The sequence below is a fragment of the Tiliqua scincoides genome, chromosome 1, assembly GCF_035046505.1.
Source record: "Tiliqua scincoides isolate rTilSci1 chromosome 1, rTilSci1.hap2, whole genome shotgun sequence".
NCBI lineage: Eukaryota > Metazoa > Chordata > Lepidosauria > Squamata > Scincidae > Tiliqua > Tiliqua scincoides.
In genome coordinates, this window is record NC_089821.1 from 22,993,298 (window position 1) to 23,006,353 (window position 13,056).

General features: G+C 39.6%; 1 protein-coding gene across 9 annotated transcripts in view; it reads left to right on the forward strand.

Annotated features, from left to right (window-relative positions):
* The window catches only part of CELF1 (CUGBP Elav-like family member 1), a 62,278-nt gene extending 51,095 nt beyond the window's left edge, over window positions 1-11,183 (forward strand). For all 9 annotated transcript variants that reach the window (XM_066633042.1, XM_066633034.1, XM_066633036.1 and 6 more), the window contains 2 exons: window positions 3,422-3,590; window positions 8,350-11,183. In XM_066633042.1, the coding sequence (XP_066489139.1) occupies window positions 3,422-3,549 (128 nt within the window). In that variant the 3' untranslated portion in view covers window positions 3,550-3,590; window positions 8,350-11,183. The remainder of the gene's footprint in view (window positions 1-3,421; window positions 3,591-8,349) is intronic.
* Window positions 11,184-13,056: the final 1,873 nt, after the last annotated feature.

Below are 13,056 nucleotides of genomic sequence, written 5' to 3' on the forward strand. Positions count from 1 at the left end.
GTGCCCCAGCCCCGTAATCATATTAGTCGCTCTCTTTTGCACCTTTTCCATTTCCACTATGTCTTTTTTGAGATGCGGCAACCAGAACTGGACACAATACTCCAGGTGTGGCCTTACCATAGATTTGTATAACGGCATTATAATACTAGCAGTTTTGTTCTCAATACCCTTCCTAATGATCCCAAGCATAGAATTGGCCTTCTTCACTGCCGCCGCACATTGGGTCGACACTTTCATTGAGCTGTCCACCACCACCCCAAGATCTCTCTCCTGATCTGTCACAGACAGCTCAGAACCCATCAGCCTATATATAAAGTTTTGATTTTTTGCCCCAATGTGCATGACTTTACACTTACTGACATTGAAGTGCATCTGCCATTTTGCTGCCCATTCTGCCATTCTGGAGAGATCCTTCTGGAGCTCCTCACAATCACTTCTGGTCTTCACCACTCGGAAATGTTTGGTGTCGTCTGCAAACTTAGCCACTTCACTGCTCAACCCTGTCTCCAGGTCATTTATGAAGAGGTTGAAAAGCACCGGTCCCAGGACAGATCCTTGGGGCACACCGCTTTTCACCTCTCTCCATTGTGAAAATTTCCCATTGACACCCACTCTCTGCTTCCTGGCCTCCAACCAGTTCTCAATCCACGAGAGGACCTGTCCTCTAATTCCCTGATTGTGGAGTTTTTTCAGTAGCCTTTGGTGAGGGACCGTGTCAAACGCCTTCTGAAAGTCCAGATATATAATGTCCACGGGTTCTCCCGCATCCACATGCCTGTTGACCTTTTCAAAGAATTTGCCCGAGTTCTTCTACCGTGAAGACAGATGCAAAGAACTCATTTAATTTCTCTGCCATCTCTAAGTCTCCTTTTATCTCCCCTTTCCCTCCTTCACCATCCAGAGGGCCAACCGCTTCTCTGGCGGGTTTCCTCCTTCTAACATATTTGAAGAAGCTTTTATTATTCCCTTTAATGTTACTGGCCATGCGTTCCTCATAGTCTCGCATCGCCTCCCGTATCACCTTCTTACATTTCTTTTGCCACAGTTTATGTTCCTTTTTATTCTCTTCATTAGGGCAAGACTTCCATTTACGGAAAGAAGCTTCCTTGCCCTTTACAGCCTCTCTAACTTGACTGGTTAACCATGCGGGCACCCTCCTGGACTTAGTCGAGCCCTTCTTCCTTTGCGGTATACACTTCCGCTGGGCTTCTGTTGATTTGAGCAACCTCCATGCACTCTGGAGAGATTGGACTCTTTTTACCTTCCCTTTCAACCTCCTTCTAACCAGCCTCCTCATTTGAGAGAAGTCCGCTCATTGGAAGTCAAGGGTTTTTGTGAGATATTTGCCCGGTATTCTTCCCCCGACATGCATGTCGAAACAGATCAAAAAGCAAACGTTCTACTATTGCATCAATAGATAAACCAAAATTATAAAATAAAATCAAGAGGAAGCAGAATGTTCTTACAATTTTTTTGTTAAAAGTTGTTATTAAATGCATAACTTCAAACAATGGACATTTGGTGTCCTGCATTGTCCCTTGCATGCACTTTTTACTTGAAGAGTAGTGTCAAATCTGTAATAAATAAATCAGCTGTGGAATATTTCTTCTTCCATAAATATTCAATCACAAATATTTTATGCATTAGTATTACATTCCAGCAGTGTTTTGGCCACGCTTTTATTATCAGAAGCTATGTGTTTTTCCAGACTTTAGTCACAAACATTCTAGCAACATTCTGTATCTGCATAATTTCTACTCACCAGGTGAATATATTTATTGTGAACACTTCTAATCAATCAGTAAACTACCATGTTATGCCATAACCTACCACTTGCTTGAATAATACAGTTTTTTCAGTGAATATATAGTTATCAAGCATATATATTTCTGTAACATTGACAATAAGGGTCAGCGAATGGGACGGAAGGCACAACTTATAATCAGTTCGTGATCATTGCTATGTTTTTAGTGTATGATAACAGACTAACTAGAGTTTCTGAAAGCAATATATTGGGTTCCTTTTCAGTGACCTCCTTAATCTAATGTCAGATTTTCCTTGGTATTGTTCACTTGACTGTAACTGTCTTCCCCCTTGTGGCAGTTTCAGCACATTTCCAGGTCCTTCAGCTACAGGCAGGTGGACAAACTAGGAGATTTCTAGAAGTCCTGGTATGTGCTTGGTGCATTGCAAGTAGGGTTACAATGTTGCATCAGTTGTTTAATTAATTAAATATAGTAGTCAACTACTGAGTTGCCACAGATCAATTGGGCATTAGATTTTTAAAAATATTTTTAGTTTAACCGCTTCTAAAAAGTGCAGATGAGAAACACCATCTTCAAGCGTTTTCCCACTTCTCCCTGATGCACGAGGAGTATCTCTTCTAAGAATTTGCCTGCTAGTACAGTTGGTTCCTCCTACCCATAGATTCACTTATCTCTGGGCAGCAGGGCTGACACTTTGCAACGTTTGCAGGGTGTTCTTGGCTATAGGGGGTCTCTGCAACCTTCTGAAGGTCTCTTCTGACCTTCAAAAAGCTGTAGAACACTTCAAAATGGTGCCCGCAACTAGTGTGGAGCCCTATAAAATGGCCATTGGAAGCTCAGAAGCTCACAGGGCCATTTTAAAGGGCCCTGTGCTAGTTGCAGATGCCATTTTGAATGTCTCTACTGTGTGGGTGCTGGTCTCTACTGGATTCAATCTCCACTGCTGGTAGGTAAGCTATCCCTTCCCCTAACCCGCTCAGCCTTGTGCAAATTTAAGTTCCAGCCAATAGGTAGTGGGAACAGATCCATTACTCACATGCCTTTAAGTTCCTTTAATTCACATCATTACTCACATGCCTTTAATCTCCACTCCTAGCATATAGTGCCCTGCCAGGTAACTTCCCACTCATTTTTGAGGGCAGCTTGCTAAGATGTGGTCTCCATCCCTGGTTACCTTGGGCTCCCAGTGCTGTTGTGAACTAAATCTAAGTGATCTCCATTCTATTTAGCAGCAACCAAGACAGAATTTTTCAATACTGCTCCACTTACCTCACCCCGAATGTCGTTGTGACAGGGTAGGCAGAGGCTTGTACTACAACAGCTGTAGCAGGGGAAGGGATCAGGCTCTCCTTTTTATTTTTGACTTCATGTGAGAACTTGGTTTCAGGTATAAGATAAAGCTCAGCATAAATCAAGGTGCATTTCTTTTTCTTTGAGTCATTTCACTGAGATCCTTCAGCCTTGCCTGTTACTTTTTAAGAAAAATTGTTGCCATTTTACATGCTTTACTGTAGGCAAATTAAACAGTTCAAAAACTTCATAGCCGCAGTACATGTGCAAGCTTGATTTAATTTTCAGTCCTCGATGTACTGCATCAATTATTTCCATTTTCATTCTGACCTTTTTGTATGTTCTAACCATGTTTTCCTTTTCAGGTTTTGTAAGTTATGACAATCCAGTCTCTGCACAGGCTGCAATCCAGTCAATGAATGGATTTCAGATTGGCATGAAGCGACTGAAAGTACAGCTCAAGCGCTCTAAGAATGACAGCAAGCCATACTGAGCGCCCCTCCCCTCTGGAACTGGAGTGAGAAGGATCTTCTGGTAAGTTGGGGAGGAGTGCGCTTGCTGATTCCAAAACTCTTTAAGGCTGTATTTTTACAGTCACGGAAGCTGATTCATGTCATTCTGTCTGGCACATCTTCCCTTGAAGACTCGGCTGCAGCCTCTGCTGGGAATTCTTCTTCAGATGGAGGACAAGTTTGTGCTTTTGTTTCCAGTATTTTACTTTGGAGTTTAGGTGCCATATCGCTGATTTTTTTTTTTAAAGTTTGCTGTGTTTGTAACCAGTGTGTGTTGAGAAGGACCAATGCCAGCCTCCTTGGGAGGAAAGGGAAAATAGCAGCTGCAATTGGAATGGACGTTGCATGATTTAGGAAGAAGAGAAGGGGAACTGATTTCATGTTAGACCCAAGGTGACATTCATGAAAAGGAGTGGAAATTGGGGGAGGATCTGCATCCAAACTACTTGGTGACTGGGAAGTGAACAAAGCCCCAAGAAGACTTTGCCAAACTCTCATTTTCCCAGCTTTACTTACCTTAGTAAAGCTTAGTAAATGCCTTATGCGATGACTGCATACTGAATAAATCTCTAGAGCCAGAGAAAAGTAGTTGAGTGAAAAGATTCATGTGTTAAAGGAAAACTGCAGTAATTATAATACGATGGTACATTTGTGTAGTGCAGTGAGTGTGGGGGCACCTTACAAAATGATCCCTTGGTCTGTTTGGAACAAATATTCACAGTTCAGCTAGATAAGCCTTTGAAAGATTAGACAGTTTCTTCAGGTAACTTGCCTGATAAAAACCAGACAATTTAATGCAAAGGCATCCATGTTAGTCTGTAGGCCAGAAATGCCTAGTTCGTGATCTGCTGCAAATTCCTACCTGCCTTTGCGCCAGTTTTTCTGCTTGTTCATACAAGATGTTGCTAGAATCAGTGCTCACAAAACACACTTTAAAACTCCTCGTTACTGAAGTGACGGATGGTTTTTAAATCTGATGTTCTGACTTCTGGCATTCTGCTTTCTTGCACACTTTCTGCAAGTGAGAGCTGCAGTCTCCAGAATCATACTGTCCCAAGATCAGTGTTTTGTTTCCTTATATAAATATGAAATTGATTTTCCATATATATTACCATCTTGCAGTTTTCCTTTCAATGCATGTGCCAGTATGCAACAGAGAGGACTACACAGGAGATGCTGGATCTGCACAGTCTTAATTTTTCCTTACTCATGTTGTCTGTAGCCCAGTGCCTAATAACTCATTGAAATTCTTCCCCTTCTAATACATAAACTTTTTTCCCCACATGTATGATTTGCCAAAGCGTTAAAAGGTGTTTAAAGGTTGCACACACTGATCACATGAGACTGAAGGGAATTTTGACATTCTGGCCTGAACCATGGTTAGATGTCACATTAGCACTGAAGCTACAATAAGCCACTTCTGCCAGTGGAGAAGGTTATAGTTTTATGTATACATACAACTTTTCTAAACTCCTATTTGGTGATCATGCTTTTTACAATATACAAGCCAACCCATGAGTCTTTCATGTTTGGCGTCAGTTAAGGGGAGGAGGAGATAAAGAACCTTGACTTCCTTTTTAATCTTCAGGAAGAACCACAAGGCTCATCAATTCTGAATGATCATTTTCAAATGTGCCAGGCACTATAAAGCTCACTAAGAGAATAGGATGTAACCAGGGACTGATTCCCCTGGTGCATTATAGTTCAGAAACATGAATTGTCTGTTACCATCCATCTCAGGTTCCAAGTGACCTTTCTTTCATTAACTGGGAAATATTTTTTATAATTTTGGTGGGTGGATTAGCAAAAATTAAACTATCAGTATTATAAAGTACACATAGTGGTGACAAAAAGGTTGAATGGTCAGACTGCCAAATTTCCCGTTCATGCTGGCATATGGTACCCTTCTGTGTTTGAATATTTGGGTCTGTTCAGAAGCATATGCATAGACTTAGGTGAACTGTATACATTTGAATTTTGTGCACTAGGAAAATTGTGTCCTGATATTCTGAGAAAAAAAGTGTTGAAGTGTTGAGGCTTCCAGAGTTGTCATGGGATTTTTTTATAAATAATATACTTTTCAGAAGAAAAAGTCATGGTTGGGAGCAGCTGCTCCAGTTGCAACCTGATATAACCAAGAATGTTGTTTCTATTTTTATAGAAGTTTTATACTGCTCCAAGGTTGGAGAATATTTATTACCTAAATTATTTCACTGGAAAAGACCAGGGTTCTGCATAATCCTGAATGTGATTGTTTTACACATACATACAACAATGTGCATGATTGAAACTACTGACTTTCAGTGGCCTGTTTGCAACTGGACAAACTGTTAAATAGGAAAAGAATTAATGCTGTGAACCAGTGCAAGGGAAAGCTGCGCTCAAGTTCCTCTATAGTCACTCCTCCCATTACTTCTGTCCCCCATGCTCTCTGAGTCCTTGTCTTGTTTCTCTTTCAGCCACACATGTTGGCTTTTCCATAAATATTCTTTTCAGTCATCCTTTATTTAGTGTCCATAACCTTCAGAACCCCTCTGCTTGTTTTCATCATGAACACTGAGGCAAATTGCCTCTTGTGAAATTAAGATAACGCTTGGGCATAGATTTGTTCGATTGTATTTTCTAAGTAGTGTGATTCTTACTAGTACCCCCTCATGATTCACAATCAAAGCAAAATGTTATCTAGGTGAAAGTTCAAAAATCCAATATTTAAAATATATTGGACAAGTTCTTGTGCCTTTTGGTGCTGCTGCCCTGAATTACTTAAACTAGAAGACTTGAACCAAAATATGCCTGTTGTCTTAGATGCACTGACACTATTGATTTGGCCATACATGCTCTGCAAAAAATAATGGTAAAATTAAATATGTGGTACGTTCTCTTATCAGCAGAGAAAGGTAAATCTACCAGAAAAAAGAAATTACCTTTTGTGCTGAAGTTTACCTTGTCATGTTACGGGCTTTTCTGCATATTTTTGCACATGTTCCCTTCCCAGATCTGTACAAATCTTTTGCTGTAAAACTCTGGATATGATCTTTCCTGTTCCTTTGAGGCAAATCAGATCAATCATCTATGTTTGAACCAGTGAAATAAGCCGATGGAATTGAAAAGCACACTGATTTAGTTGCTTAATGCTAAAAATACTATCAGTATATATCAGCTTAAATCTATTCAACCTTTAACATAATTTTAGATCAAACTATAAGAATAAAATTAGTGCTTGGTAATATGTAGACATGAAACTAGAATGAATAAAGGGAACTGCATTAAACAAAAAAGGATATGGGGCAGGTAGTCATGTTGCAAATATTGATGTATCATCCCCCCCCCCATCCTTATTTTTATCATAAGGAAGTAAACTTTGGACAACTGCTCATGCATTAGCCATATGATTATTTCAATTTTCACTGTAACAGGTTAACCTCCATGCATGCATTCTGCAGATTCTTGTGAATGCATATGTGTGGGGGAGATCTATTTTCTGGCTCTACTTACTGTACTTTGCATTAAGAACAAAAATCTCAAGGGGGTTGTTCTTTAGACTGCCACAGTTGTTTTTTTTCCCCCCAACCACGATAGTTCTAAAATTAACTACCCTGTTATAGCTTAATACTTGTGAACAGAAGTCACAGACCAGCATCCTTTGAGAGTTCACACACTTAAATAGAAGGATGCTTTGGGTCACTGGGCTATAAAATTCAACTGTGTGTTTAATTTGGGATGTTGTAATGGAGTTTTTGACTATAATTGGGATGGAAATTAGATAGTTCTAAGGAGCTCACTTGCCAATAATCATATGCTGCCTCAGTATTCCATGTACAACACCTCATTAACTAAATGTTTCTGGATGATAAATGTATTTGTCCTCACAAATTATGTCCCTTGTGTTGTATCCTTTATTAAAGATTCCATTAGCTCTGAAAATTTCTCTCAAGATGCTACATACAAAATTCCTTCCACTTAAACGGGACAGTGACTCTAGAGCTTCTGAACTCTTCCTGAAAGTCAGGAAGCAAGATTTATTTATTGAAAGAGTCGCAAAAGAACATTTATTTGCAGATTTAAAAGGGCTCAGCTGGGACAAGTCTTAACTTGCAATCAAGTCTTAATTCCTTCCTATTTTATAGAGGTTTCAGTTCCATGTACGTACCTTATGTGATCTTTTTCTTGGTTCCAAAACCAACAGCAGCATTCTTGTTTCCTAAAGAATGGCTGATGCAAAGAGGATGGATTTGTTGAGTGACTATTGCCGAAGCACGTTCCGTAATAGGAAAGAAGAAAGTATTTCAACCATCAATCCCCCAGTGAATCCTCCTGTGTCTCTTAGGATCTTGATCTCCCTGGACGGATCTGAGCCCTAGAACCACATTTTCTAAAGTCAGGTTAAGGGGAGAGGGGGTCACTGTTGTTTTCCTCAAGCAGAGCTAGCAGGAACACTGGCTTGGGGCAGTGGTGAATGCGCAGCAGTGTGTGCACCACTGAGCCATAGTATATTCTGTGACCAGTGTCTAAAGGGAATCCCAGGCCTCTGCTTCCATTTGGTTTCTGACAGTTTTGACATTTACTTGGTGTCTTTTATGCACTTCAACTTTTACTTGTTTGTTGGCATGTGCTGCCCTTCCCTTCCCCTCCCCAAGAGGTTTCATTGTACAGTGCCCATTCCTGTTCTCGTTTTCTCTCTCTCTCCCTTTCTCTCTTTCTCTCTCTCTCTCTATCTGTTTGGATGTACTGCTCTGTGTAACTCAGTGGGTCTCCTTCTTTCTGGTTTGTTTTTTTTCTAGATTCCTGCCGTTTGTTCATCGTTGTGCCTAAAGCATGTCGATGTGGCGTTCAAGTACATCGTCCAAATCCTTGTCTCTTCAGCTTCTCTGATGCTTGAACTCTCACCTTTGACCTTGTGTTGACTTTTGATGCTGATGTGTATTTTTATTATGTTTGTTTCTTTTTTCTTTTTTTTTTTTGTGCTGCCAAATTGGTTTTGCTAGAAAGACTGCTGAAGGGGAATATTTAAACTTGCATTTGAATATAAAAATTCTATTTTTCTAGAACTTCGTAAGATAACCACTTGATTTTGTGATTCTAATTCTTTGTAATTGTCTTCAGAGCAGCCTTGCTAGCATACCTCGTGGAGTATTTGTATTTCTGTGAACATACACCCAATCACTTTCTAGGCTTAGTTTTTTCTGTGTGCTTAGTTTTAAAACAAATCTTTGAAGGAAAAAGTAAAATGATGCAACGTAAAACTTTCAGGAGGCTTCTGGTCACATTTTGCTGAATCTACTTTCTGTGCTTGAGGAGACAGCATGTATTCTTTGACTTGAGTAGCCTCAGCAGAAAACACTTGAACTACACTTTCTCCTGATTGTAGCTGCATTTTTGCCCTTGCACTTAACTGTTTTTTCCTTCCTCTGTGATTATCAGCCTTCGTCTGCAGTGAAAAGTTTAATCAAAGTTGATGTTGTATTTTGTTAAACCCTAGCATGCTTAGTTTTTTGTAACTACTATCTCCTCAGCAAAATGTGAGATTCTGTTTGGTTTTTTCCTTTAAAAACTCAAATAATGCCCTTGTAAACGTTTTGCATGTTTCCTGCTGTGTTCTTCACATTCTCGTATATAGACACACCCTTCACCTCTGTTTTCTATAGTTTGTGCAAAAACTGAGCAATTTAATAGATTTCAAGCTGTCCTTTATTTGGATGCCAGACTTGTGGTCATATGTCACGTAAGAACATCTCCTGTGCATTTAGACTGCTTTATACAGTATCTGCTCCTTGCTCAATCATCACAGCTATGGAAAAGTCTCAGGGGGTTTGATTGCACTGTATCAGGGATAGAAGATGAGCAGAAAGGTGTGGGACACTTGCAGTAATGTTGCTTCTAAGATCCATTGGAGCGAAAGCTCTTTTGGGGTAGCCTTAATTTGTACCTCTCTTTTAATATGTGGCTTGTTTTTGTGAGATTTAACACCACCAAATCTCAGTGAATGGAAGCTTGATTGCTCTCCAGTCTTTACACTTGAAGTCGTATGTTCTGCATACTCCATAGAAGGAATCTGTAAGTCTAGGCACGCAACTGCTGACTCTTTACCCAAGTGACAAGCACAATAAAACAGCCCACTGGCTGTTACCTGAACAGGGTACCAACCCCGGCTCCTTTTCTCAGGGGCCTTAGCTGGGGGATCTCCTCTACAGAGACTTTTTTTTTTAGTTATTAAATTGGGTAAGGAGTCATCTAGTTCTTCCTTTATTTTTTTTTCTTTATGTCCTGATGAGGAAATAGACAGATGATCCTTCTGAGAAGCATACTTCAACCTAGCTTCGCATACAGTCTACTGTAGAAGCTGAGACTTAGTACTAGGCTTCACAGCACCTGCAAGAAACTCTTGTGGTAGGTGCATAATCACAAGGGGTAAGTGGGATGGGGAAACTACAAAGGAACTTTTACAGGAAGAGGGAGTGAAGCAAAAGTTCAGAGAATAGGAAAATATGGGAGATGGATCTCTGGACCATGTAGGATATTTGTTCCATTGTTGGGGACAAAAAAGTCCTACCACTTCATTGGGTGAATAATAACACTTCTCCAGGCTATTAGATGATTATACATAGGTAGCTTTTCTCTCAATCTTGAATCATTGACTTATGAGAGAGATACTTGAAAAGGGGATATGGCTGTGTTATCTGGGGGGTACATCTGTGATGGTTGCTCACAGTCACAATGCACAGGGATGTCTGAAGGCAGGGGAGGCCAAGACCCTGCGATGTATTGATTAATTTTGCCAATACATTTATTTACTATGTGCATACAGTTCCACGAGGAACTCTGGGGAATCCTGTGGAAAAATAAATCTCTGGAGAAAACCAAAATGCCAAACATTGGATGTTCCTTTTCTTTCTTCTTTCCTTTCTTTCTTTGGTTGTTTTAATTATTACGTGGTGGTTTTAATGGATTTGAGACAGTAAAGCAGCAGCTGCCTTTTATTTCTGGCTGCTTTTTGTGAATAATTTAAAAAAAAGAAAATTTACATTTTGGAAACAAACCTGTGGGCTTTTTTATTGGTACAAACATTGTATTTAACACTAGGGGTTTTGTACAGTTTTTTGCCTTTTCTACTAGAAAACAATGTAAAGTGATTCACAGATGTGACAAGAAAACAAATTGCCACTATGACCAAATGTAGAGTCTGTTCCGCAGTAACAGGATATAATCAACTCAAAGTCGTGATTCTGTTGTAGTAGTGCTTTTCTCTACCTTGTTTGAGCTGTTCCTTTTTTTCTTGTTTGATTTGCAAAACAAAATGTCTTTTTTTGTGTGTGAAATTGTGTTGTACTCTGTAGAAAATTATGAATTTTACTTTAATGGTTTAAAAAAGACGAACATGTTGCTTTTCTGATCACGGAGTTTGTGTAGTGGATTTAAAAATGAAAGTTTTGTTACAAGTTTGGAACGAGCGAGTATGTATTAAGGAATTTTCTTCCTTTTTTGTGTGGTTTCTTTTTGTCCCACTGGGGAACTTAAAGCTGTTTTAATTGCACAGACACAACGACAAGAAGTCATTTTGTATATGCCAAGTGTGGTACCTCCCTTTGTTTATTTACTATTAAACTGTTTGAGAAGATTTTCTGTGTCTCTTTGTTATTATCCATGGTAGCTGGGTGGGTGCACTGAGGGAAAGGGATTGCTCTGCCTACAGGGAGCAAAGGAGACAATATATCTTAATCAAAGGGCCAGAGAGTGTTTGACAGTTTTATTTCTGTCCTTGGAATTCCTAATTTTTTCTTGTTTTAAATAAACCTCTCTGTCAGCTGTTACTATCTGTGCTTGAGGGTTATCCTTTGCTCCATTTGTTGGCAGGTAAGTTGACCAGACTAAGGATGAATTCTTTCAAGGATTTTCTCAAAAGATTAGTACTTCAAATGCATACGTGTGCCAGAGTTTGTCAAACTTTCATTCCAGTGATGTGTAGTCCTAGATGTCATAAGAAAGATGCCACTTAATAAACAAATAAGCATCATGGTGATATCATCTAGTAGACAAAGGTATAGAACAGGGGTCTCTAAACGTTTAGGCCAAAGGGTCACATCAAATATCTGCAATGGTGTCAAGGGCCAGAAAAATAAATAACTTTTAAATATAAAATTTAAATGCATTAGAAAACCTAAGGCATTCAGACAGTCCGCAAACATCACTTCTGGTTTTTCAGGAAAACCTGGAAGTGATATTTTTAGGCATTTAGAAAGCATTCTGAGGGGAGGCATATGGCCACCTGGCCCTCAGAACACCCTCCAAACACAACTGGAGCACAGCTCTGGTCACATTTGGTTGAGTGGACCAGTGACTTGCAGGGGATTAGAGGCTTGTCGTGGGCCACATCTGGCCCCCGGGTCAGGGTTTGGAGACCCCTGGTATAGAAAATTTGAACACAAGTATTTTGTGTTTGGCTATTGTAGTTAGAAGCCATCAATGCACCTGTTCTCTATGTAACTGAATCATTTTAAAAGACACTTGTAATGGAGGCCATCATAACATATGTGACAGTGAACTCCATAGAGTGATCTTACATCATGTGAAGCAGTATTTTCTTAAATGTCTATTTCAGCAGACATTATCTTGGCATTTTGAGTGAATTAATGTTTCAGTCTGTCTTTTTATAGTTTTTAATTCTCATATTTTCAACTCATTATTTTTATCATGTAGAGTTCAGTGGTTTTTACTCAAGTCTCAGCTATTTTAAGCTTGTACAAAAAAATACAAATCCTCTTGATTCCTTTAGTTACCCTTTTTGGTGACTTCTCTGGGTCCTCTAACCTTTTTGGCATGTGGCAACCAAAATTGCACACAGGTACAACATGAGAATAACAGGAAAAGCCTTGTTTTTTTTTACACTCTTCCTGGGATCCTGACTTGCATGAATGGATTCATGCAAAGGGACTCCACTCAATTTCGGCCAATTTTCCCCTCCCCTCCAGCTTGCCCATATAGCTATTTTGGAGAGTCTGCCAAAATCTCAGCAGCTTTTCAAGGAAACTCAGGGCCTGCAGTGTAAGGGACATGAAATTTCATTGCATGAGTTCCTTTCTGCTCTCACAAGTCAGAATCCAACCCTTTGTAGCAGCGGTCACATTCTTAATCTGGGTAGACAATAAATGTGTCCTAATGGCAGTATGACATTTTCAGTTTTGGGTTTGTTCTCTGTTCTTATTCTTAATACTTCATTGGCCTGTTTCAGTGTCACAGCACACTGAGCTGATGTTTTCTGTCTGCTGCTTACTTTAACCCACATTTTTCTTAAGTAGTTAACAACCAACTCAGAACCTTTTTGTATATGTGCGTAAGTAGGATTATCCATCCTACAGATGATTTATTCTGTTTTGGAATGAATGTGTCAAGTCCTACAAGCTTCTGCATTTTTACTGTGCTGATCATTGCAGTAATCTGAAGCAGAAGTTGCGAAGTTCTCAATTTACTAAGCCATGGACATTAGAACAGCT